At 42.1% G+C, this 26,971-nt stretch overlaps 1 protein-coding gene across 3 annotated transcripts; it reads right to left on the minus strand.

Annotated features, from left to right (window-relative positions):
* Positions 1-98: 98 nt before the first annotated feature.
* LOC135553054 (WD repeat and SOCS box-containing protein 1-like) lies at positions 99-25,250 on the minus strand. 3 transcript variants are annotated; one of them, XM_064985125.1, is made up of 11 exons: positions 24,903-25,248; positions 23,576-23,744; positions 16,479-16,747; positions 11,931-12,062; positions 11,021-11,121; positions 10,207-10,376; positions 8,695-8,722; positions 8,017-8,189; positions 7,821-7,934; positions 6,701-6,808; positions 99-6,303 (listed from the first exon to the last, which is right to left on the minus strand). In XM_064985125.1, the coding sequence occupies exons 1-11, from the start codon at positions 24,940-24,942 to the stop codon at positions 6,141-6,143; spliced, it is 1,467 nt and encodes a 488-aa protein (XP_064841197.1). In that variant the 5' UTR covers positions 24,943-25,248; the 3' UTR covers positions 99-6,140. The 3 variants fall into 3 exon arrangements, with proteins under 3 accessions (XP_064841197.1, XP_064841198.1, XP_064841199.1); XM_064985126.1 differs by lacking the exons at positions 8,695-8,722; positions 10,207-10,376 and having other exon boundaries at positions 24,903-25,247; XM_064985127.1 differs by lacking the exons at positions 99-6,303; positions 6,701-6,808; positions 7,821-7,934 and having other exon boundaries at positions 8,034-8,189; positions 8,621-8,722; positions 24,903-25,250.
* Between the last annotated feature and the right edge of the window lie 1,721 nt (positions 25,251-26,971).

Raw genomic sequence — 26,971 nt, forward strand, 5'->3', positions numbered from 1 at the left:
TGCCCTTTCTTCCTTCTCGCCTTGTGGGTTCCAGGATAATGTGCCTGGTGATTTAAATAAAAAGACAACTTAAAACAGAAGACTTGGATGACTTATACTGTTTTTCAAAAATATATTTTATTCAAACTATAAATGCAAAAATTACATAATGAAACAGACCAGAAAAACAAGAGAGACTACATTAATTTCAATATATTCAACATTGATTGGAGCTTCTTTAACATTGCAATGGTTGGAGGATACCAAAACCCTTTCAATCATTTTGGGAACACACTTGTCGAATAGTGTGTTCCCAAAGTGGAATAGAACTAGTGTTGGGGACACTACTCTGAAAAGAGTTTACCAAGTTACCAATTACTTCACACTGAAACAAGTTAAGCTCCACTAAAGTCACCCTTTGAAAAAAATATAGTTTACTTAACTAGTTACTTTGAAAAAGTAGTTCACGACATCAAACTACTTTGATAAAAAATATAATATGTAAATCTGAAATGTCAAGACTATAAATTGCAAGACAGATCCCTTTGGGGTTAACAGTTAAATTAAAAACAATTCTTTGAAGTGGGAATTAGGCAGGTCTGATGCCGAAAAAAATAGACAACATCCATATTTTCTTTTTGCAAAAATAGTGTGTAGTTCCAGTAGTAGTTTATTCACGAGTGAAAACACTACCTAGATTTGAATTATATTAGCGCCGAGCTACTACAAAATGTAGTTAAATTACTAGTTGAACTACATCTAGTTTACTACTCCCCAACTGGTGAGAACCCAGCACTTTTGATTCATTCACCTCCTCCAGCTCTATCAGCAAAGGCTTTACTAAACACAAACCCACCCGGTTACTGAAGACAACAGCTTAACAGTTTTACGAAGAGGAGAAATAAAATCAGAATAAATTCAATCAAATTCACAGATGCACAAGAGTTTCAAGTTTTAGCCATGTGAGAGAAAAGTCAGACTGACAAGAACAGACAAAAAAACGAGAAAGAGAGACCGTCGGCATCACCATTGACTTTAGAAAACGTATTGCCAAGATTGATTAACGGCAGGCCTGTATCCACTACCTAGGTCAACATAGACAAAATACAAAAAGTAGAACATTAATACTTTTTCATTTGGCCCTTCTCAATACTGTCTGAAAATAATTAGCTTTTTTTACCCAGTTTAATATTTACTATCAAATGCCTGCATAACAGTAAGGCTTCAAAGGCTTGTCACAATCAATAAAGATCCCATGCTACAGATGGCAACTGTGAAGATGACTTATTTTCAGAAGATTATCTTGTATTGCTCTCCCCTATAGGTTATTTCTTACATTTAGGAACTCCACTTTAGAGTTGTGCAGCATAGCACAGGAGAAAAGAGAGGTTTGTACTGAACATGGGTTTCAGACAGTCATTAATACACATGGCAACCTCCTAGGGCACACTAAGTCCTAGGGCACACTAAGTCCTAGGGCACACTAAGTCCTAGGGCACACTATAAATTCACCATCTCAGTTTGACCACTTCTGAAGGAGCAGACTACACCCTGGTCTCTACAATAACAGATTGGTTCATTAATTCATATACAGGTCTTCACATTAAAATGAGAGAAAAGTGTACAGAGGGAAAAAATGTTTACAACAGTAACGTTATAAGAATAAAAAAGAAACAAAAGTAAAAAGCATACCACATCCTCTGATATGTTCATATACTGATATATATACACATACACACACAGTGCCAGTCAAAAGTATGGATACACCTACTCATTCAATGGTTTTAATTTATTTGTACTATTTTCTACATTGTACAATAATAGTGAAGACATCAAAACTATGAAATAACACATATGGAATCATGTAGCAACCAAATAAGTGTTTTTTGAGATTCTTCAAAGTAGCCACCCTTGAAAACAGCTTGGCACACTCTTGGCATTCTCTCCACCAGCTTCATGAGGTATTCACCTTTTCAATTAACAGGTGTACCTTGTTAAAAGGTCATTTGTGGAATTTCCTTCTTAATGTGTTTGAGCCAATCAGTTGTGTTGTGACAAGGTAGGGGTGGTATACAGAAGATGGCCCTATTTAGTAAAAGACCAAGTCCATATTATGGCAATAACAGCTCAAATAAGCAAAGAGAAATGACAGCCCATCATTACTTTAAGACATGAAGGTCAGTCAATCCAGGAAAATTAAAGAACCTTGAAAGTTTCTTCAAGTGCAGTAGCAAAAACCATCAAGAGCTATGATGAAACTGGCTCTCATGGGAACCGCCACAGGAAAGGAAGACCCAGAGTTACCTCTGCTGCAGAGGATAAGTTCATTAGAGTTACCAGTCACAGAAATGGTAGCCCAAATAAATGCCTCACCGAGTTCAAGTAAGACACATCAACATCAACTGTTCAGAGGAGATTGCGTGAATCAGGCCTTTATGGTTGAATTGCTGCAAAGAAACCACTGAAAGGACACCGATAAGAAGAGACTTGCTTGGGCCAAGAAATGTGAGCAATGGACATTAGACCGGTGGAAATCTGTCCTTAGGTCTGATGAGTCCAAATTTGAGATTTTTGGTTCCAACCGCCGTGTCTTTGTGAGACACAGAGTAGGTAAACAGATGATCTCCGCATATGTAGTTCCCACCATAAAGCATGGAGGAGGTGTGATGGTCTGGGGGTTCTTTGCTGTTGACACTGTCAGTGATTTATTTAGAATTCAAGGCACACTTAACCAGCATGGCTACCACAGCATTCTGCAGCGATACGCCATCCCATCTTGTATGCACTTAGTGGGATTGTCATTTGTTTTTCAACAGGACAATGATCCAACACACCTCCAGGCTGTGTAAGGGCAATTTGACCAAGAGTGATGGAGTGCTGTATCAGATGACCTGGCCACCACAATCACCCGACCTCAACCCAATTGAGATGGTTTGGGATGAGTTGGACCGCAGAGTGAAGGAAAAGCAGCCAATAACTGCTCAGCATGTGGGAACTCCTTCAAGACTGTTGGAAAAGCATTCCAGGTGAAGCTGGTTGAGAGAATGCCAATTGTGCAAAGCTATATTTGAAGAAACTCAAACTATAGTTTGATTTGTTTAACACTTATTTTGTTACATGATTCTATGTGTGTTATTTCATAGTTGATGTCTCCACTATTATTCTACAATGTAGAAAATATTAAAAATAAAGAAAAACCTTGAATGAGGTGTGTCCAAACTTTTGACTAGTACTGCATATAGAGTGCCTTGCAAAAAGTATTCATCCCCCTTGGATTTTTTCCTATTTTGTTGCATAACAACCTGTAATTTGAATTGATTTTATTTGGATGTCATGTAATGGACATACAAAATACTCGAAATTGGTGAAGTAAAAAAAAAATATTCCAAAGAATTAAAAACAGAAAAGTGGTGCGTGAATATTTATTCACCCACTTTGCTATGAAGACCCTAAATAAGATCTGGTGCAACAAATTACCTTAAGTCAATTAGTTCAATAAAGTCCACCTGTGTGCAATCTAAGTGGTGTTGCAGACTCTGGGGCCTTTCAGAACAGGTGTGTGTGTGTGTGTGTGTGTGTGTGTGTGTGTGTGTGTGTGTGTGTGTGTGTGTGTGTGTGTGTGTGTGTGTGCGTGCATGTGTATATGTACACATACACCTGTTCTGAAAGGCCCCGGTCTGCAACACCACTAAGCAATTGGCACCATGAGGACCAAGGAACTCTCCAAACAGGTCAGGGACAAAGTTGTGGAGAAGTACAGATCTGGGTTGGGCTATAAAAAAATATCCCACGGAGCACCATTAAATCTTTTTTTTTTTTTAATGGAAAGAATATGGCACCACAACAAACCTGCCAAGAGAGGGCCACCCTCAAACTCACTAACCAGGCAAGGAGAACATTAATCAGAAATGCAACAAGGAGACCAAAGATGACCCTGCAAAGCGCCACAGCGGAGATTGGAGTATCTGTCCATTCGGACCACTAAGCCGTACACTCCACCGAGCTGGACTTTACGGAAGAGTGTCCAGAAAAAAAGCCATTGCTTAAAGAAAAAAAATAAGCAAACACGTTTGGTGTTCGCCAAAAGGCATGGGGAGACTCCCCAAACATAAATGGAAGAAGGAACTCTGGTCAGATGAGACTAAAATTGAGCTTTTTGGCCACCAAAGAAAATGCTATGTCTGGCGCAAACCCAACACCTCTCATCACCCCGAGAACCCTATCCATGGTGGTGGCAGCATCATGCTGTGGGGATGTTTTTCCATCGGCAGGGACTGGGAAACTGGTCAGAATTGAAGGAATGACAGATGGCGCTAAATACAGAGGAATTCTTGAGAGAAACCGGTTTCAGTCTTCCAGAGATTTGAGACTGGGACGGAGGTTCACCTTCCAGGAGAACAATGACCCTAAGCATACGGCTTAAGCAACACTTCAGTGGTTTAAGAGGAAACATTTAAATGTCTTGGAATGGCCTTGTCAAAGCCTAGACCTCAATCTAATTGAGAATCTGTGGAATGACTTAAAGACTGCTGTACACCAGGGGAACCCATCCAACTTGAAGGAGCTTGAGCAGTTTAGCCTTGAAAAATGTGCAAAAATCCCAGTGGTTAGATGTGCCAAGCTTATAGAGACATACCCCAAGAGACTTGCAGCTGTAATTGCAGCAAAAGGTGACTCTACAAAGTATTGACTCTAGGGGCGTAATGCACGCTCAAGTTCTGTTTGTCTTATTGCTGGTATGTTTCACAATAAAACACATTTAGCATCTTCAAAGTGGTAGGCATGTTGTGTAAATCAAATGATAAAGCCCCCAAAAATACATTTTAATTCAAGGTTGTAAGGCAACAAAATAGGAAAAATGCCAAGGGGAGTATACTTTCACAAGCCACAGTACACACACACACAAGCAATTGTCTATACAGATTTTTTCACCCCCAGGTAAAAAATGAGAACCAAAGAGGTCAGACTATGGGTTGCTATTGTTTTGAGACTGAGACAGTGTAGGCTACAGGCAGTCTCTGCCCTCCTGGGCGTGAGTGAGGCAGGATGTGTGGAAAGGAAAGCACCTGGGCAAGCGAGGGAGTAAGGGTTAAGACCTGAGGAGATCTAGAGTAGCAGAAAACTGAGGGAGGGATCCAGCTGCCCGTTGCAGCAGAAGGTCAAATCTTATCAGCACAGTCATTCACTTACCTCATTTTCAAATTAACTTTTATATTTATTTTTTTGCTTTAAATGGAAAACAATCTCAATTGATATTGAAATTACCAAAAACCAAATCAAAACGGTGTAACCTCACTCTGTCCAGCTTTCTAAAAGGCAATCGAAATGAAAGCTAGACAGTCAAGGAGAATCGAAAATTCCAAAAGCGATGGAAAGAGGACTTAAAAAAAACAAACACATTCTGACAGAGGAAATATAATCAATTCTACTTGCAGCCCTCCGGACCTCGGCGAAGACCAATGTGGTAAAATGAGTTTGACTCCTCTGGCTTCCACACACATACACACTTGTACATGTGGCCATACACACTTCTCCACCCTTCATGCCCGTCTCTGAAGCACTGAAAATAATGCACAGCGTTGGGACGAACCCTCCATCCTCCCACTCAGTCGTTAGTAGAGTTGCAAAATCCTGGTTGGAGGATTCTAGATTTCCTCCTTATTCCCTCCGGATTCCAGATTTCCTCCAAACTGGATTTTTGGATAACCAGGGAATTTATTGAAAGTTCCCAGAATTTTGCAACCTTAGTAGTCCGTACAGTAAAGTCAGTGGAGTTGCATGGTTTCTCCGCTTCCAAGTTGGAGAAGGTTGAGAGACAGCACATCAATATTGATTCCACCACCACCAAGTCTATTGGAGGAATAATGTAGAATTATCCAGGTGACATATGGTAAGGCCATCTTACGCTGAGAGACAGGCCACTGAAATAACTTAACCATTCAACCACGCTCCCTGAGGGGGGCCATGGCACGCACACACGGAAGTAAACCTACAAAAATAAATACCCTAAAATTTGTCTTGTCACAGAACAGTTAGTTTGTCAATCAAGTTTTTCCTCTTCGGTTATTTTTTTGGTATTTTTCCTGGGTGTTTTTTCTAGGAAGGTAATATTCATTGGTTTCCAGCATGCGGTGTTGGGCAGTGAGGGTGAATGTGGAGGGCTAGAGATCTTGGTAAGACAGGTAGGAGCGTATGCGGGGCGGGATAGGCAGCGTCTGCACCTGCTGGGTGGACATGACCCGTCGTAGTGCCATGCGACACAGGTGCTGCAGGCTGGCAATGCTCTTTGGGCACGCCCAGAAATGCACGCTGCCGTCTCGAGACCTGAGAGAGAGAGAGAGTTATTTCTAAGTCGATCTATCCCTCACAACAGCACTGAAAAGGGAGGTACTAGGTAGCTGTAGTCTACCTTACACAACTGGTTTAAGCAATGTTGTAAGAGACCCGTTGCCTGGGTGTAACCACCAACATATAGGGGACGTTGCACTTCCTACAGCATGCAAATAAAAAGCTGGAAGACCCGTTTTTGGCAGCACAGAAAGTCTTGATTGATCACCTGCCACTTGCCTAAAGACTAGGGTTTGTGCGATTCAAACAGGATTAATCCCCCCCAGTATGTAAACGGACTGAGGTATGGGTGTGTGGAGAGAGGTGTGTGTGTGTGTGGCAGGGAAGTGTAGGTAAGTATGTAGGAGTGTGTGTGTAGGTGTGTGTGCCTCACCCAGCTGCTAGGAAACTCCCGTCAGTAGAGAACGCACAGCAGAGGCCGTTAGTGAGGGGGGCGATGGCCTGGGGAGACGTCTCATCAATTGTCCAGAAACGCACCATTCTGGGGAGAGAGGGAGGGACAGACCGAGTTAGTGGGTGTGTACGGGAGGGGGGAGAAGGGGGGACAAAAGGTGTGTGTATAGGGGGGGGGTTTAGCGGGTGTGTGTATGGGGGGGTTAGCGGGGGTGTGTGTGTGTGTGTGGGGGGGGTTAGCGTGTGTGTGTGTGTGGGGGGGGGGTTAGCGGGTGTGTGGGAGAGAGAGAGGAGAAAATAAAGAGGGGCACTGGTCAGACAGAACACATGGGAACTGCACTAGACTAAACAAGCTGGCTGAAATACAGCATAAAAACACACGACAACCATGTGAACACTGAACTGTAGGATTCATTCAGATTGAAAATAGAAAACCACTGAAGTGGAACAAAGTAAAAAAGGGTGAAGTCAATTCTAAATCAAAGAAGCCATTTATTTTCACTATTCAATAAGACTTGAAATGTTTTCTCCTCTCTGAAAATCTCATCGTGGGAGCAACAACAAAAATTGTGTCCGCCATTTTGTCAGGCTCGTTCCTCCTCTCCCTCTAGCACTGCCTTCTCAATGGTAAACACTTAGCAGCCTAACCAATGAAGGGAAGGCCGGGGCTAAGGAGAAAAGGCATCAGCGGTTGATTTATGGCTGTCATGTGAGGGTCATGTGACCAATTCGCAAAGGGGGCCCTGCCTGGCTGCAACAGATATGCTCTCACTCAGACCCCATTAAGACTTGACTCTCTCTCTCTCTCTGCTTCACAGCACTCTGATACTGCAGCAAACACTTTTTCATCAGCAGAGACAGAGAGCATGCAGTTTACTGTGTACACTGAAGTGTGACAGCGCAAAAGGGTGTGGTGAAGCAGCTATGGTCAACACAAATATACACCAGCACATGCTCTACACCGGAGGTAGAAGAGAACGCCTTAGAGAGAGGAACAAGTGGACATTAGCTATAAGAATCTCAACCATTTTTAAAGCTGAGATTTTCTTTCTAGGAACCTTCCGATGCGCCAGACCCGGGCCTCAGGCTTTGTTCTTTACCGGTCGTCAGTGATGCTGGTGATGTGACGCCCGTCGTGACAGAACGCTACAGAGCGTACCCAGCGATCGTTGGCCCCTCCAGCAAAGATGGGCGAGGGAGGGGGGAAGAGGTGCCTGAAGGAGAGAAAAAAAAGACATAAAAAGGTCTTAACATCGTGTCTTTGCTTTGCCTTAGTTCCTTGTGTGTCTGACTTACGCTAGCTCCAGCAGCACAGTGCCCATGTGGGGATCCCAGATGATGACACGGGTGTCGTAGGAGGCGGTGGCGAGCAAGGCTCCGTCGGGAGAGAACTCACAGGACACCACGTCGTTATGGTGACCCTCCAGCTTCCGGATCAGGGAATATTTATCCATATCCCAAAGGAACACCTACAGAAGGAAGAGGTCCATGTTAGAGCCCACGGAATAACACTATGCAGGGACAAGCATTTAAAAGCTACTAGCATAAAATGTAAAAACAGACAGAATCTATATTACAAGTAATTAAATTAAGCCAAGAAAAAATAAAGCAAGAAATAAACAGAAAAATCATTGTATGCTCAGTGTCATTTTATGGCTTATATCTTGAACTACAGACCAAACGATGCACAAAATAAATCTCATGCTACTCAAGCAGCAATTCCATGTTGTTACAAAATGCATGTCACTGCACATCTGGTTTCTTAACTAAAATTGTGCTCCATATGAATTGTAATTTCTATGACCTAGGCTAGCATTTAAACATAATATCTAATTACAATGTTTTCTTAATACTAACATTTAGGTCTAGAGAAAAAAGAGAAAATAAAACAAGTAGTAACTTAAGGTAACATAATGTTACTCCACTGGTTTCCCCTTTGAGTTCTAGTTCCCTGTGATTACAAAAGACTCGCACCTCCGGCGGAAGCCTACGAAGAGACATACTGCAAGAGAAAAAAAACATTTGATGGCCAAAGGTTGACGCCTTTGGAGACACACATTTGCAACATCTGCACACAGTTTTCAGCAGTCAGCCACATGGGTTTGAACGATCCTTTGCTCCAGCGAAATGTAGTGCCTGCTCAAGAGCAACATGCCTTGTCGTTTGTTAAAACTTTCAATTCATCAGAACAGATCTAATTAAATTTAAATTCAACAGGAGGCTTTAACAGTGATGTTGAATTTATTTGTAACTTTTAGAACCAAAACCAGATTGTATAGGCCTATTCAATACATAGGAGTTCTGCAAACATTGCACTTGAGCAAAGGTGCAACATGTCCTCTAAAGTAGATGAATGCCATTCCACAATCAAGTCAATGGTTTCTGGGGGCTACTTCAGTTCATATTCTCCTACGCCCTCCTCTAGCGTTAGTGTGAAATGAAAGGAATCCAAGTCATGAGGCTACTGCCTGCATTTTAGGCAAGCTGCACCACTCTACAGTTTAGAAGACACAGTTGCCAGTGACTGGATGAGGAAAATCTGCTTCGAAATGGCAGACAGTTACAGTTGCCTCTTTTGTTTTCTATAATCTTTTTAGTGAGGCTCAGTTCTTTTTAAACATTTCTGTTCAAGCAATTCGGAGTACAGTTCGAATGTATTTTGGATGAGGATTGGTTCAGTGCTAAGGCGAGTGTGTGTAAGTTCAGTCACACTATGAGAGACTGTTCTTCCTCTCCCACTATGGTTTTCTCCCTCTGTTTTAACAGAAAAACAGTGAATGCTAATCAAACATAGGGACACATCCGTGGGGGAGCCGAAAGAGGAAAATACTGCCCTTTGGCCAATTATGAAGAAACAGGGAATTCAATAACTAACATCATGGTTTTTTTTACTCCAACATTGTCCATTTTAATTTTGGAGACAAAGGCGGACATTTATGGGGATGAAGGCAGTCTGCGGAGCCACAAAGAGTCCTTTCAATTCTCATTCACACCAACAATGACCCGACCCCGGCACACGAACTCCATTCCAAAAGGAGCGGTGCGGCCACAACACAGACGGTGTGCTGACTGGCCCTTAAATGTGGGCCACAGGAGAGAAGTCAGAAGGACGAGGGAGAACTAAGGCTGTCAAACTACAATAACTGATGGTAAGATCCTCATTACGGAGAGACAAATAAACAATGTTATTCATACAAGTTAGACTGTGGGCAGGCGGCGAGACTGAAAAAACAAACAAACCTAACAAAATGTCAGTCAAGGTGTGCTATAATAGGTAGGGTATCTAATTAAGTGTGTGTGTGTGTGTGTGTGTGTGGGGGGGGGGGGGGTAGAGAGGGACAGTAGGAGGTGAAGGAGAGGGGTAAGGGACTGTGTGAGTGGGAAAGGTTGTACTTTACTGCCATTTACAATCAAAGTTTCATAACTGCTATAAAAGGAGGTACTGCAACAGTGGAGGTAGACAAACATGGAGACAGCAGCACCTACGTATGGGAGACCTTGCGGTCAGGTAGGTGCAAGACTGCCCCCTGGGCAGGGGCACAGTGCGTCCCAGCCCGGCAGTAGTAGTGGCACTGGTGCCACCAGCCAGCGGCCTGCACCGGCTGCTTTATGTCAGCGCGGCGCTCCCTCCCTTCAAAAACACTCACACCTGCCACCTGTGACAGGGAAAGCAAGACACTTATGGACACACAGCCTAACAACAATCTAGCTGCACCCTGCACAAGGAGGATGGAGCTGGCTACAGTAACTAACTACTAGCATGTTGATGCGGTTGTTGCAAAGTGTATCTGTGACTGAAGCCATAGAGGTCCGATCCCTCACTGGCTGGGCAGCCATCTTGGGGACAACACTACTTAACCATCTCATTTTCTCCTTATGTAGAATGTATCAAAAATGGAATCCAATTTTTTTTATAGAAAATGTCTGAATGATTTGAGTCTGCATTTGGGTCATTAAATAAAGCATAGCAATCTGTATCCCCCACTCTAAAACATCAAGTGAACGGTTTAGATTGTAGATTGAGAATAAATACTGGAACTATTACAAATGTGTGATCATTTGTTTAGTCTACATGCATATTAGAATATCAAATCTGTTTCAACTTCAAAACAAAGCCAAACCGAACTCCAGCCAGGGTTGTTGAACTATGACACCAAGCATAACGGTCAAGACTCAGTTGATGGGACGAGGGAAGGTGGGAGTGTTTCATTGGTAGGTCATTGAGCATAACTTGACACAAGCAATAGCACACAGAGTAGCAGTTCTCAAAAAGGAGAGAAAGGGGAACAGGTGTACGTACCGATTTACCGGCTCCGACAGAGCAGAGGACTGAGGAGTCTGGTGAGAATGCGCTGCAATAGACCCAGTTCTGATGACTCCGCAACACTTTCACCATGTTACCTACAACACAGAATCACAGCTGGTTATGACATGTACATTATGGAAAAATACAAATTATTTGCTTAAGAAATTATTGTGATGAAGTAACAGTAACAAACTCTGCTGATTATGTTTCCAAAGTTTACAGGATTTTCTGCAAAAGGATTTTCTATAGGGATAATTTGGCTTTTTTAATTAATGGGCTTAAGTTGGGCTGTGATGGTCATGAAATTCTGTCAGATGGAGAATATCAAGCAAATAACTGCCGGTCTTGCGGTAATTGACCATGAATTAAAACACACATTTAGAATCTCCTGGCTTCCATGCATAGCCTACAAGCAAGCCACCGATGCAGACCTTTGGAACATCTACATTTTTAAAAGTCTAATAAATCCATGCAATATAGCCTACATCACAATAAATCCATTATTTTAGACAAGTGTAAAGAAACATAAGAAAATGTAGTCTATATCAGAAGAAAAGAATAGCCTACTCTTGGACCTGGGCCAAATGTATCATTATTCTCTGTTCATGTGAGCTTAGAATGCAAGCAGGGGGCGTGGGGCCTTTCAAGGTGGAACCGCCAGCAGCAGTAGCAAATTCCACTGGAACAAAGGCAACTCATCACATGCTACCTACTTCTTTAGCTTAATGTTTGTGGATGTGTATTAGCTCAACATTCAAAAACGACATTTGCATGTATCAGTATGGCTTGCTGGCACAGCTGTACAAAGCTATGTAAATAACCCTGAAAAACTGTTTCAGTTCCAAGATAATAAAACTGAGTCAAGCTAAATCAAAAGCCGTTCCTCAGGACTCCGTGTTCCTACCGTCATCTTTCAGGTCCCAGACCCTCAGGGTTTTGTCTCTGGATGCCGATACCAGCATGAGGCTGCCGTCAGGGGCGAAAGTCAGGTCTCGCACTATATCTGTATGATCCATGAGATTGAGCAACAGCTTTCCTGTAAAAGGCAAACAACCCCAGAGTTAATAACAAAACTAAATTAAATAAATGAGTGTGGGTTCCTCACCCATGTGCAAAGTAACGAGGGCGCTGTCAGTTTATATAGAGGCACAGAATTTATATAGAAATTAACAAATAGAGATTGAGTAGAGAAAAGACAGAATTTAAGAGGGGGAAAGAAAGAGGGCGGTCACAAATGAAATCTCCATGTAACTACTAGATCCACCTACTGGGCTTTCTTCTCTCAATCTGCTGAGGTAGAGCCTTGGAGAGCTCTATTTCAAAGGCTGAGCCTGGTGTTGACAGTCAGAGTGGCATGGGATACCCTCTGGGTAGACTGACATAGAATAAGTGCAATCAAAGTAATCCAGACTTAATCTGGGCAATTTGTTGCTTCCTGATACGCAGTCCCACCACTGGTTACATTGAGGGGAGGATGGGGCTCAATTACAGTAGTTATTGTCAAATAGTCTGCCAACAGTCGACTGACTCCGAATTGGGGTATAATAATCTATTATAATAGTTATCACAATAACACCCTAATTGTTTTGATTAGTTTACTCCAATTGGGGAGGGTTGTATATATTTTATTTTTTTAATCGAAGAAAAACCTTTGTAAGTGTGACATTCTGACATCAATCAAGATCTCCAGTTCACTTTATCCCCTGACTGTCTATGGTCTCTAGGCTTTGTTTCCTGTCCTCCATAGTGGGCCAGAGGGGAAAACACAAACTATTAAATCCTGGGCTACTGTTGTCTGGTGTGAGTTGGGACATTCCTAAAAAAAAACTATAATCTATCCCATCTTTTATTTTTATAGTCATGACTCACACCAGACCACAGTAGCCCATATAGAGACGCTCATCAGCACAGCAGAAAATGGCAACATGGCTCTGGGACTGGCCCCTGCCAACTATATCTCCACCCAATTGCAACACAGCACAGCTAGCGGTTAACTGTAAATCATTGACTGTCATGGTGGTATCCCAGCACACACCCTCCCACCAATCAAGTCATACTCTGTGGAGATTACTATTTATCCACACTGAAGTTGGCCAAATACCATTCTATTTGTCCTTTGTACATACGTAGGCATTAACATAGTGTTTCTGGTAGATACATTTTCAAAGGCAGGTTTAAAGGGCCCTGTATGTAGGTGTGTGAGAGAGAGAGAACTAGGAGAGCAGGGAGCCTGGCAGGGTTGGGACGTCAGCACTGTGTTGGCAGCAGCAAGAGAGAGTCTGTGGTCAAACATCATCAATCAGGTTTGTCAGTAAAAAAAAAAAAAAAAAAAAAAAAAAAAAAAAAAAAAACTGGGAGCAGGACAGGAGGCACAAGCAAACAACCAGCAGGGCTAAAACAAACGTCAACACGTTATATAACCCACTGACTGTCTGCAACACACAGACCATAAAACAGGATGCCAGTGAGAAGTGGGTGTGTAGATGACGTGATGGGTAGAAGGCAATGGCAACCTGGTTTCCCATCTGGAACAGAACAATGAGCATTCTCTTGGCTGTTCTATTTGAATAAAACTCATTTTATAGCCCTGTGTGCATCAGGAAGGCTTAGGTAACCCTACTGGGATAGGGTTACATCTACTCTCTTTAATGACAGGCTGCTTAAAAGATTACCAAAAATCCTGCATCTGTGCAACGGGTCGATGTAACAGCAATCATGCGTATGATCCCCAGCGGTTCCCCCATATTCATTTAAATCGTTGCCGACCACTTCAGAAATTATGGAGAAAAAAAAAAAAATCATGGATCAAAATAATATCATCTTTGAGAACCTAGAATCACCCAAATAAAAATACATATCATGGCATGGGGGGGGGGGGGACTGACTTATGTTTGAGTCACTCAGATAGCATAAGAACACAACATAAACCAGAGCAAAACATGAAGAATTGCAGGAAAGTAGCTTTAAAAAAAATTCTCAGCGCAATGAGTGTAGAAATGCAGAAAAGTAGCCTTAATTTTCTTTATCAAATTTCCTCTCTGCCCATGACGACATATGTATAATTGCAAGAAATGCCCTTAAAAACAGGAAAAAACATCTGTGGCCAAGAAGGGGGCCTCTAAATAATAAGCCCAATTTTGAAGAAAAAAAACCCCCGGAGTGACAAGTTACAAAGTATATTTGTAGCATTTAATGCATTCAAAATGTTTTGGGGGTATTCAAATTAGGTAAATATTTATTTAAAGCCACTACGCCGCTCAGTTGCGCAAATACAGTGGGGCAAAAAAGTATTTAGTCAGCCACCAATTGTGCAAGTTCTCCCACTTAAAAAGATGAGGCCTGTAATTTTCATCATGGGTACACTTCAACTATGACAGACAAAATGAGAAATAAAAAAATCCAGAATATCACGTTGTAGGATTTTTTAGGAATTTATTTGCAAATTATGGTGGAAAATAAGTATTTGGTCACCTATAAACAAGCAAGACCTGTAACAACTTCTTTAAGAGGCTCCTCTGTCCTCCACTCATTACCTGTATTAATGGCACCTGTTTGAACTATTATCAGTATAAAAGACACCTGTCCACAACCTCAAACAGTCACACTCCAAACTCCACTATGGCCAAGACCAAAGAGCTGTCAAAGGACACCAGAAACTAAATTGTAGACCTGCACCAGGCTGGGAAGACAATCTGCAATAGGTAAGCAGCTTGGTTTGAAGAAATCAACTGTGGGAGCAATTATTAGGAAATGGAAGACATACAAGACCACTGATAATCTCCCTCGATCTGGGGCTCCAAGCAAGATCTCACCCCGTGGGGTCAAAATGATCACAAGAACGGTGAGCAAAAATCCCAGAAAAACACAGGAGGGACCTAGTGAATGACCTGCAGAGAGCTGGGACCAAAGTAACAAAGCCTACCATCGGTAACACGCTACGCCGCCAGGGACTCAAATCCTGCAGTGCCAGACGTGTCCCCCTGCTTAAGCCAGTACATGTCCAGGCACGTCTGAAGTTTGCTAGAGAGCATTGGATGATCCAGAAGAAGATTGGGAGAATGTCATATGGTCAGATGAAACCAAAATAGAACTTTTTGGTAAAAACTCAACTCGTCGTGTTTGGAGGACAAAGAATGCTGAGTTGCATCCAAAGAACACCATACCTACTTTGAAGCATGTTGGTGGAAACATCATGCTTTGGGGCTGTTTTTCTGCAAAGGGACCAGGACGACTGATCCATGTAAAGGAAAGAATGAATGGGGCCATGTATTGTGAGATTTTGAGTGAAAACCTCCTTCCATCAGCAAGGGCATTGAAGATGAAACGTGGCTGGGTCTTTCAGCATGACAATGATCCCAAACACACCGCCCGGGCAATGAAGGAGTGGCTTCGTAAGAAGCATTTCAAGGTCCTGGAGTGGCCTAGCCAGTCTCCAGATCTCAACCCCATAGAAAATCTTTGCAGGGAGTTGAAAGTCCGTGTTGCCCAGCAACAGCCCCAAAACATCCCTGCTCTAGAGGAGATCTGCATGGAGGAATGGGCCAAAATACCAGCAACAGTGTGTGAAAACCTTGTCAAACGTTTTCTGTAAGTCTTCACCTCTGTCATTGCCAACAAAGGGTATATAACAAAGTATTGAGATAAACTTTTGTTATTGACCAAATACTTATTTTCCACCATAATTTGCAAATAAATGCATAGAAAATCCTACAATGTGATTTTCTGGATTTTTTTCTCTCATTTTGTCTGTGATAGTTGAAGTGTACCTATGATGAAAATTACAGGCCTCTCTCATCTTTTTAATGTGGGAACTTGCACAATTGGTGGCTGACTAAATACTTTTTTTGCCACACTGTATGTTCTAGGTTCTGATGCTTTTGAAGGGGAAATTATATCAGATCCTGACAACATAATTTAATTTATTCATTTGGAGTACAATGTCATTTTAAAAAGTCACCAGCAGTGACCCCAGTCATTCTACAGGAAAAAATATCACAGGAGTGCCCGACTCCCCCAACACTGCTGCTGTAAAGAATACTAGGGGAAACACAGCACAGCCAGTGATATTATAAAACCCTTAATTCCATTTAGGACACGACTGGCGAGCTAGCACCAGTTGAGCTCCAGTCAAGAGATAACATGTCCTCTCTCCGTCACATAGGTGAAAACAGCCACACCAAATTTTGGCCGTGCTGCTTTCAAATATAAGATCTGTGAGAAAGTGAACAAAGGCAGAAGGACGAGGTGGACTTTCTGGAATGAAAACATAGTCCAGGATTTGTGTGGAGAAAGTTGGTCCGATAAACCCACCTATGAGGCTTCAACTTCCTCTATACTGAGAACAGGCATGCTGATTCTATAACTTGCCTTGGTACATGGAACTAGGAATGATTCACTGTGAAAACAGAAGAGTACAGCTGGTTGTGATGTTTATGTTTAACCAGGTTCTCACCAGTATAGACATCCCAGATCTTGATGCGTCCGTTGTTGAGGCCCGTGGCAAGCAGCAGCTGGTCCTGACCGAACTTGAAGCGGTGCCACTCGATGTTGACGCAGCGACTCTGCTTCTCTGGTACTGACGAGCCGAAGGCCAGGCCCCACACAATGTCACCGCAGTCGATGGTGTGCTCCCTGGGCTCGCCCACTGGCACCACTGTTCCACCCTCGCTGTCCTGCCGCGACAAACGCCGAGTGCCTGCTCTGTTGGAGCCTTCCCCACCACTGGAGAGTGGGATAGAAGGAGAGGGGTAATGTGGAAAGATGGGGAGCAAGATAGAGAGTTCAGAGAAAGAAAGGGAACAGAAATGGAAGACAGGGAAATGAGGGTAATGGAGGGAAAGGAGAGGAAGAAAGATGAGTTACAGGCAGGCCTACAGTGCGATTGTCACATTAATTTTTATGTAACAAACCTGAATGAAATTGATCTAGGTGCCAAACAGCTAAAAAAACTATGTACATTCAGGAGGAGAGCACTGAGTGATACGTGCAGTCTAAGTGGTGAGACGGTTGGCTAACATGTTCCATAAGTTGTCATATTGTTAAGAATGATATTATGATGATGAATATTCCCAATTGGAATTTGGCCTCCAGGTACTCTCTCAAAGTGCAGAGGTCACCATAAAGCAGGTCTTAGTAACTGATATCTGGGCCCTTCCGCCATAAGAATCAGCCATTGGTGTCAAATGTATAGTCTATTGAACCACTAGGTCTCAGCCTTGATATAATGTTGTGACCCAGGGCAGGATGAGACAGTGAACAGATGAGTATTTAGGTCTGCCCTGGAGGGAGAGATTTGCTGCTGACTTCTTAGAGCAGCCTTTCTCAAACACTGGTCCGTGGACCGGTCTGTGGAGGAATGCTTGCCGGTACGCAGAATAATTTAATTAAAAATAAATACTTGCCATAGGCCTATTTGCGCAAAGGGCTGAACTATGCATACTGCAGTCTAGGTTGAAGACAGGATACAGCGCATTCGGAAAGTATTCAGACACCTTGACTTTTTCCACATTCTTAAGTTAAAGCCATATTCTAAAATGGATATATCAATATATTATACACTGCTCAAAAAAATAAAGGGAACGCTTAAACACAATGTAACTCCAAGTCAATCACACTTCTGTGAAAGCAAAAACTGTCCACTTAGGAAGCAACACTGATTGACAATAAATTTCACATGCTGTTGTGCAAATGGAATAGACAACAGGTGGAAATTATAGGCAATTAGCAAGACGCACCCAATAAAGGAGTGGTTCTACAGGTGGGGACCACAGTGCTCAGTGTGAACCTGCATTCATCTGTGAAGAGCACAGGGCGAATTTGCCAATCTTGGTGTTCTCTGGCAAATGCCAAACGTCCTGCACGGTGTTGGGCTGTAAGCACAACCTCCACCTGTGGACGTCGGGCCCTCATACCACCCTCATGGAGTCTGTTTCTGACCGTTTGAGCAGACACATGCACATTTGTGGCCTGCTGGAGGTCACTTTGCAGGGCTCTGGCAGTGCTCCTCCTGCTCCTCCTTGCACAAAAGCGGAGGTAGCGGTCCTGCTGCTGGGTTGTTGCCCTCCTATGGCCTCCTCCACGTCTCCTGATGTACTGGCCTGTCTCCTGGTAGCGCCTCCATGCTCTGGACACTACACTGACAGACACAGCAAACCTTCTTGCCACAGCTCGCATTGATGTACCATCCTGGATGAGCTGCACTACCTGAGCCACTTGTGTGTGTTGTAGACTCCGTCTCATGCTACCACTAGAGTGAAAGCACCGCCAGCATTCAAAAGTGACCAAAACAGCCAGGAAGCATAGGAACTGAGAAGTGGTCTGTCGTCACCACCTGCAGAACCACTCCTTTATTGGGGGGCATCTTGCTAATTGCCTATAATTTTCACATGTTGTCTATTCCATTTGCACAACAGCATGTGAAATGTATTGTCAATCAGTGTTGCTTCCTAAGTGGACAGTTTGATTTCACAGAAGTGTGATTGACTTGGAGTTACATTGTGTTGTATAAGTGTTCCCTTTATTTTTTTGGAGCAGTGTATTTAATAAGAATATTTCATTAATTCAGATCTAGGATGTGTTATTTTAGTGTTGCCATTATTTTTTTGAGCAGTGTATATTGATTTGATTATATAGTCCCCCCCTCAATCTACACACAATACCCTATAATGACAAAGCACAAACAGGATATAAAAAATGTAACAAATGGAAATAACATTTGCATAAGTATTCAGACTGAGCAGGACTTTGTTGAAGCACCTTTGGCAGCAATTACAGCCGCAACTCTTCCTGAGTATGATACAAGCTTGGCACACCTGTATTTGGGGAGATTCTCCCAATCTTCTCTGCAGACCCTCTCAAGCTGTCAGGTTGGATGGGGAGTGTCGCTGCACAGCTATTTTCAAGTCTATCCAGATGTTTCATCAAGTTAAAATCCGAGCTCTGGCAGGACCACTCATGGACATTCAGACTTGTCCCAAAGCCACTCCTGCGTTGTCTTGGCTGTGTGCTTAGGGTCGTTGTCCTGTTGGAAGGTGAACAACCGGAGGTCCCGAGCAGGTTTTTCATCGCGGATCTCTGTTCCATTCATCTTTCCCTCGATCCTGACTCGTCTCCCAGTCCCTGCCGCTGAAAAACAACCCCGCAGCATGATACCATACTGCCACCATGGTGACAGGTTTCCTCCAGACCTGATGCTTGGCATTCAGGCCAACAAGTTTAATGAGGAGTGGCTTTTGTCTAGCCACTCTACTATAAAGACCTAATTGGTCGAGTGCTGTAGTGACGGTTTTCCTTCTGGAAGGTTCTCCCATCTCCGCAGAGGAACTCTGGAGCTCTGTCAGTGGCCACCTGGTTCTTGGTCACCTCCCTGAAAAAGGCCCTTCTCACCTGTTTGCTTCGTTTGGCCGGGCGGCCAGCTCTAGGAAGAGTCTTGGTGGTTCCAGACTTGTTCCATTTAAGAATGATGGAAGCCACTGTGTTTTTGGGGACCTTCAATGCTGCAGAAATGTTTGGGTACCTCTCCCCAGATCTGTGCCTCGACACAATCCTGTCTCGGAGCTCTACAGACAATTCCTTTGACCAATCAAGTTGTAGAAACATCTCAAGAATGATCAATGGAAACAGGATTCACCTGAGCTCGATTTTGAGTCTCATAGCAAAGGTTCTAAATACCTACGTGAACAAGGTAACTTTTTTATTTTTAATACATTTGCTAAAATTTTAGGAAGCTGTTTTTGCTTTGTCATTACAGGAGATTGTGTGTAGATTGATGAGGGAACATTTTAATTCATTTTAGATAGTGATGCACAGACATTACATTTTTGTCCGATACTGATATTTTCCTTGCAAAAAAAAACAAAACGATACTGATATTCAACATTTTTGCAGACTTTTAAGCATTCTTGTACAGTTAAATAGTTAACACACACATGGATGCAGCGGTCTAAGGCACTGCATCTCAGTGCAAGAGCTGCCACTACAGTCCCTGGTTCAAATCCAGGCTGTATCACATCCGGCTATGATTGGGAGTGCCATAGGGCAGGGCACAATCGGCCCAGCGTCATCAGGCCATCACCGTAAATAACCATTTGTTCTTAACTGACTTGGCTAGTTAAATAAAGGTTACACACATACACACACTGACCCAAAAGTTATTTTGTTGGCATTGACGTATGTCCCCAATACCAGTAAAACATCATCAAAACCTATTTCTTTCACTTACTTTCTGTGCCGTTTCGTGGTTCATTTGTTCAGTCGTTTCATTCTGAACCAGGATTTCTATGGAATGCCGTATGGGTCTTTGTGTGTCCAAAAAGATACACGTCAAATAATCTCATTGACCAATCAGGACCTGAATATGACTGCACATCACATAATAATTTAACTCGTTCATACATTTTTTATGTCATTATTACACATTGACTACACTATCACTCGTATTTCATATGTATCAACGATTCATCGATGCGAATGCTACGATGCTGGTAAAGTTGTCTCACGCACCTACAGTGCTGGTCATAAAAAAAAGCTAGCTGCTCATGGATGCAAACAATGTTCTTCCCCAAAAACATAGCAAAATGACATCTGTTTCAGTAGCTATATAGCTAGGTCTCATCTAAAATAACCTTAATGTATAAGACAGTTCTAATTTTATGAAATGGTGGACCCATCTATGTGAAGCAAGCCACAATAAGGATTAGCCACAATAGTGGAATTTGTGGTTAGCCTTGAAAATAAAAGGCATAATTCTGCTATTTGTATTCACTTGCATCACTGTCAATGACAATTTTATTTTGAATGCAAACCGCAAATTCCACTATTGTGCCTAATCCTTATTGTGGCTAACTTCACAACACAACCCGGTCCGTTCGAGCTTCACTAGCCAGATGAAGCTAGCCGGCTGCTTATAACGTTAGCTTTGGGCAACAGGGTTATGCAGCTTGCTAGCTATTTATTTTCATAAACGGAAGTTCAATGTCAACAGGCGAACAATAATACTTACTCACAAGGATTCCGAAATCAGTGTGAATAAGGAAAATGACTGCAGTTTCTACTGGTCATTGTTTTCAGGCTGATTGTATTGGTGCTAGCTAGGCACCAAGCTAAAGCTAGCCATCCCAGAAGTGTCGGTCAAACAAATTATGCTTTACTACCAACGTGGCATTGTAAACACATTGTGACCGATGTTTGCAGACTTTTTTTATACAGCTTTGACAGTGCTAGTGTATATTTTTTGTGTGTTTAAAAAAAAAATGTTTTTACCCCAATTTCGTGGTATCCAATTGCACTACGCCCGGCCCGCCATAGGAGTCGCTGGTGCGCGATGAGACAAGGATATCCCTACCGGCCAAACTCTCCCTAACCTGGACAACGCCCCACGGTCCTCCCGGTTGCGGCCGGTTACGAGAGCTTTGGCTTTAATGGACTTCACAATGTTATATTTTTATTGTTTTGTCAATTATAGAGGCAGCCCCCAAAGAAAGCCCAGAGAGAGAGACACCGACAAACCATGAAGAAAGTCAAGTAAATATGTCATTCATTCAATTTAGTGTAAAGTAAAAAATAAATTAAATAAAGTGTTTTTATAAAGAAAAAGGAACGGTTAATTCTTTTTTTACCAAAGCGGTCACCAGGGGAAGAAGGCCATGCCTTGCTGGTCCGAAAGTCTGAGAAGAAAGGCTGTCAGAGGAGCAGGTCTGTTTCTCTCATATGAATATCTTTGTCTATTAAACCTTTAAATATAGAAGTTGTTGGCCTTAGATTTTGCATCTTGCACACATTGACCATCAATTTCTAACAAAATCTCTCTATTAGACAGGACTTGCCTAAACCATTCTGGCCTGGTTAACACAACAACACCCAATAGGTAAGACAAAACGGTGTACAGCATGTCTACAAGCTGAAAAGGTTCCGGGGGCATCGCATGACATTATTGTGTGGAAAGAGCCAGCTCTGCAGAAAAACAACTGATAATACACTCCACCACACACTGACCTCGGTTTCCTCCTCATAGGGAGGGATAGCACATATAATGAACTACTAGAATATTCTAGAAAGAGACCAATAACAACTAGAACTGTAAACAACAATTTGGACTATCAGAATCTAGAATTAATTTCAAGTTCTGTGGTGTTATAGAATGTTGTGGATATTAGAAATCAGATTGGATGCACCTATGTTTTAGTCTGGCTGACACCTAACTCAAAGTCCTCCTGACTTCAGAGTCTGTAAAAGCTATGTTGTCAGCACGATGCGTCAATAACGGGGGCTGTGCTTTCTAAACGATTTGTTCTCCTGTCTTTCTCACTCAAACACCCACATGGACAGCCACCTACAGTCCCTGAGCATCCACCCCCTTCTAATACAACTGTTAGATTTTCAAGCCCAAACAATGCGAGGTATCAACCCCCAAACAAAAAGTCAGAACCAATCAAAATTCAGCAAGAATTAAGCACAACTCTGCGCAAATAATGCATTCGCAACAGCATCCTCTCCACACCAGTATGTCAGCGCTACATCTCTGACCATGTGAGCCACGTCAGCAAGGCTACCGAGGCCTAGGACTGAAATAGGATGTAGCCATGAAATAATGTCAAAGTACATTTACAGCCCTCAACATTGTTTTAGTATTGATTTGATGTGTCATTGTTTACAGAAGAGTTTACAGGCAGAAATGTAGAAGTTGACTTCATGGCAGTAAACCTTACATTATTTTACAACATAAGGACATAGTAATAAAACCCCAAGCTGCTATGTTTTGCTTTCTCTTGCCAAAGACAAGACCGTCATTGTACAAGTTTGACTGCATTTTAAAGCAGCTTTTGTACCAGGCCAAAATGATAATGCAAGGCCCTTGAGTATATTTCCACTCCTGAAATTGCAAGAAGCAGTGTTCTTTACTCTAACTTGGTTTACCCAAAACACCCCATTAATGAAAGTCCACTCTACGTTATCAACAATCCACCGTTGATTTAAAAGTAGACTCTTGTACAGAACGTTAAGATATTCAAGCAAAACAAAAGTACATATTGTAAGAAGCACTAGGAGACAGGAAGCAACAATAACTAAAAATATGTAATTCTGAAGAGAAATCTCAATAAAGGACCAGTCTGTTGAGGGGCATGAGCCAGATTGTTTGGGCTACAATGGGACTTTACCAAACCCTGTTTCACCCTGCAGTGGCCTTTGTACGTGTGCAGTAAGGTGAGATGTATCAGTGCGACCTGTGGAGTGGAGGAGCGCTGAAAAGGCCTTAAAACCGCCAGATAGTGTAACCGGCAAGGCAGCCGCCAAACGAATACCCAGTGGGCACCAGCAACACACCAGCCACATTCATCATCTCTCTTGCTCCCCTGCCCTCTGCTGCTGTCTCTGCCAAATAGGACTCCACATCAATCAGTGCATTCATTGCACAGGATATTCAGAAACATCATGGTTGAATTTCAAAACTCAAATTGTTGCCTCTATAGGCCTCCCTCAAAATGTAAACAGACCTTTAAAGTAGGGCCTAACCATTCGTTTCATGTGGATAGACCTAGTACAGGTACTTACAAATTCTTCAGGCATTTTGACCAGGGAACGAGCCTCACGATGCGATGCCCTTGAGACCAAGCGAAGTAAGAACCATCAGGTGCAAAGGCTACAGTCCAGGTCTCTCGCCCAGACTTCTGGTCAAAGGGAGCAACAGGCACTAAGAGTTCACCGATGAACTTAGCCTTACCTTGAAACAGAAACAAGAGACCAGTCTAGGATTGAAAGCAGAAATAACATATTGACATGGTGCTTGTGAGCAACACCTGAATGACAGTGTAGAAAAGATGCTTCAGGCCCAACTGACCATAGCCTGTTGGAACCAGCCTGAATGCTGCATTTATCATTCTATTACACAAGCCTGGTCGCTGCATTCATCAATCTATTTCACTTCATAGTGAAATAAAATGAACATGGATCAGGCTGGTTCCAACAGGCTCAGCTGACCTCTGGTGTAGCTGGATATGAATGTTCAATGTCAGAACAGATGCTTAAAATTATTTTTACTGAGAGATTGAGAGTCAAGACTTATTTGACATCATTGGAAATGTAAACGAATGAGAATGAAGTTGGCTATAATACACAACATATTATTAGTCCAAGAAACGCATTTCTAACCGGGGCGGCAGGGTAGTCTAGTGGTTGGACTAGTAACCCCAAGGTTGCGAGTTCAAACCCCGAGCTGACAAGGTACAAATCTGTCGTTCTGCCCCTGACCAGGCAGTTAACCCACTGTTCCCAGGCCGTCATTGAAAATAAGAATTTGTTCTTAACTGACTTGCCTGGTTAAATAAAGTATATATATAGTTGGCCAAGTAAATGAGACAACACATATAACTCAGTAATTTATATATATAACTCAGTAATATATATATATAACGGGTTTTTACGCAACAGTGTTGCATCAAAACACCCCGTTGTATAAAACATCTAGCGTGCGTAAGATATCAGTGCCCCCGACTAGTGAGGCATGAGTCATACTGAAGAAACGTAGTTATCCCACCACAGAAGGACACGGAAAACAAATTGTGCCGACTGCTCGCGCTGTGGGTGGCCACAAAGTTTCTACCATACGGTCTTTGGTGTGGGGGCATGGTGAATATGGGACAGGCGGGTTAGTGTGCGAGTCTCTAGTTAAAAATATATATTAACCTTTCCCTAGGTTATGGAAGAAACGACTTGACCTATAAAATACATAAAGTAAGACAACTTATGGCGTCATCGACAGATAAAAGGTGTAAAATAGTAGCTAGCTAATACATATTAACTAGCTAGCTGAATATTCAAACATAGTCAACCCCTCCCCCAAACTCAACAGAGCAAGATAGTGAAAAGAATCTCAACTTACCTATTTCATTTTCATTTACAGAATCTGGGAAGCTTGCCATCTAAATAGAAACCGGATGCGTGGAGAAATGCCTATTGGTTTAATAACAAAGGTTTTTTGGGGGAAATAAACCAAAAAGGTAGCTAGCTGCTAATTTTAATATCGCGTGAGCCCAAAACAATCTATTATTTTTCTAAATATCTTATTTGCAATCCGTGTACAGACTAGGTTTTGATAAATTCAGCTGTATGTCTACAATCTGCGTTTATTAAAATCGACGAAATTACTGAGTTACAGCACACCACTGAATAGAGACAACGGCAAAATACAATGGCTGAGGCGTAGACGAGATGGCATATTTTCATTCTATAGGGGAGGTCTCTCTGATTGGGACGTTTCCGTCAACGTCATCACAGTTACCAAGGTGATAAAATGGCACCGCCCCTTCATTTGTAAGCGTTTCCAAGTTTTCCCTCTCATTTATCACCATTGATATACAGTATTTCACTCTTATTGTGCACCGTTCTTTTGCAACGGCAAATAGTATATATCACAAATATTTCCAACTAGAACTATTTTTTTTCTGTTGAAGCTTAAAGCTGTGGGGAGGGGGACAACAAAGTCAATTTTACATAATTTACATTGGGGGATGGGACACATCACGTCATGACACATTTGTGTCAATGGTCACGTGACCTTTACCATTCAGAAACAAGAATGTCACAATACCAAAGATAGTTTATACTGCACCTATATTCCTTTCTGACTGAAACAAGAAAGATGTGTGCCACCGGTGCATTATAGTATCTATTCCCAACGTGTTTTATCTTTGCTAGAAACATTTCACTTCAAATCTAGCACACAAAAGTCCTAGGTCTTTCTCTTTCTTCAAAAAGATAGACCTCACCAGGAGCCTGACGTTGAGCGATAACAGTAATTTTCACAAGTCAGTTGTGACAATCTTGTTTAAGGGATTTATAGAAATGCATAGTCACTTTAATAACTATACCTACATGGTGCATGTGACAAATACAATTTGATTTGAAACAACTTTAATGAAAAGGGATGTTAATAAATCTTTACAAATGTAACACAATCACATCAGACAGGGTACAACACAACTTGATTACTTCAATAGCTATAAGAAACTTTCTTAAAGTGTAAGAAAAATCTGATCCGGAAATCAATTTTGAGTAAAACAATCACCTAAAGAACCTTAAACATAGTTTGTGGGGAGAAACTGGCTTCTGACCTTGTCCTTCCAAAATATGACACAAACAAACACATTTTGAATCATACAAATTCTGAAGTTCTTTAAATGTATTTCAGTTTTGATAATGAGCAACGCTTTTCATATGTTTGACCTACATTGACTGGTAGGATTGGTTACAGCCCAATCCAGAAACAGATCTACAAAAATGGTTTAGGGGCTATAGGGGTTGTTTCTGGACAGACCACACAGATCTCATCGAGTTCAATACAAAAGAGGCTGAAAACCATCAGCTCTGTGGTGGTAGTTATTCAAAGTAAATATAGCATACATTCTTATGATATGGTTATGAGCCATAGAAGATTGCAGGCTCATGAGTGCATTGTAAACAAGCATGTTGTCTGCTAGTACTGGCCTCATCTCTATTCATGTACATTCATCATGAAGCATATCACTGTCTGGCACACATACAGTACAATAAAATAATCTGTACGTCTCAACATCTAAACAACAACAAAAATCACTGACCAAGCATTTGTGGTGCTGTATGTCTATTGGTCAGAAAAGGTTCAAACGTTAGAGTGAGAAATTACTTTGAGTATGCTCTTCTCCATACAACAACTAGGCCTATATGCAGGTCCAGCATTTGAAATCATGTCTGGCCACCAAAATCATATTTGAAGCTTCTGATGGAATAAACTACCGGCTAAGATTCTTAATTGTGCTTTTACCAAGTGGGACCAATTTGAAATGGAAGAACAGTAGAAAGAAGATGGAAACTTCCCTGAGACGATAACGTATCTACCAAGTTTCTATGAGCAGTCATCAAACATCAATCCATTTTGAAATCACATCACAAAACCATGCAGACGAGTGTTGC

Source organism: Oncorhynchus masou, chromosome 13 (genome assembly GCF_036934945.1).
Source record: "Oncorhynchus masou masou isolate Uvic2021 chromosome 13, UVic_Omas_1.1, whole genome shotgun sequence".
In the NCBI taxonomy this organism is placed as follows: domain Eukaryota; kingdom Metazoa; phylum Chordata; class Actinopteri; order Salmoniformes; family Salmonidae; genus Oncorhynchus; species Oncorhynchus masou.

Bases quoted from the DNA above. Each gene is read 5' to 3' on its own strand.
- LOC135553054 (XM_064985125.1), bottom strand. From the start codon at position 24,942: ATGGCAAGCTTCCCAGATTCTGTAAATGAAAATGAAATAG. The intron at 12,063-16,478 runs GTGAGAACCTGG...TGCCTTTTACAG, and splicing joins GATCTGGGATGTCTATACTG to GAAAGCTGTTGCTCAATCTC. The intron at 7,935-8,016 runs GTAAGTCAGACA...TCTCTCCTTCAG, and splicing joins ACTGTGCTGCTGGAGCTAGC to GCACCTCTTCCCCCCTCCCT.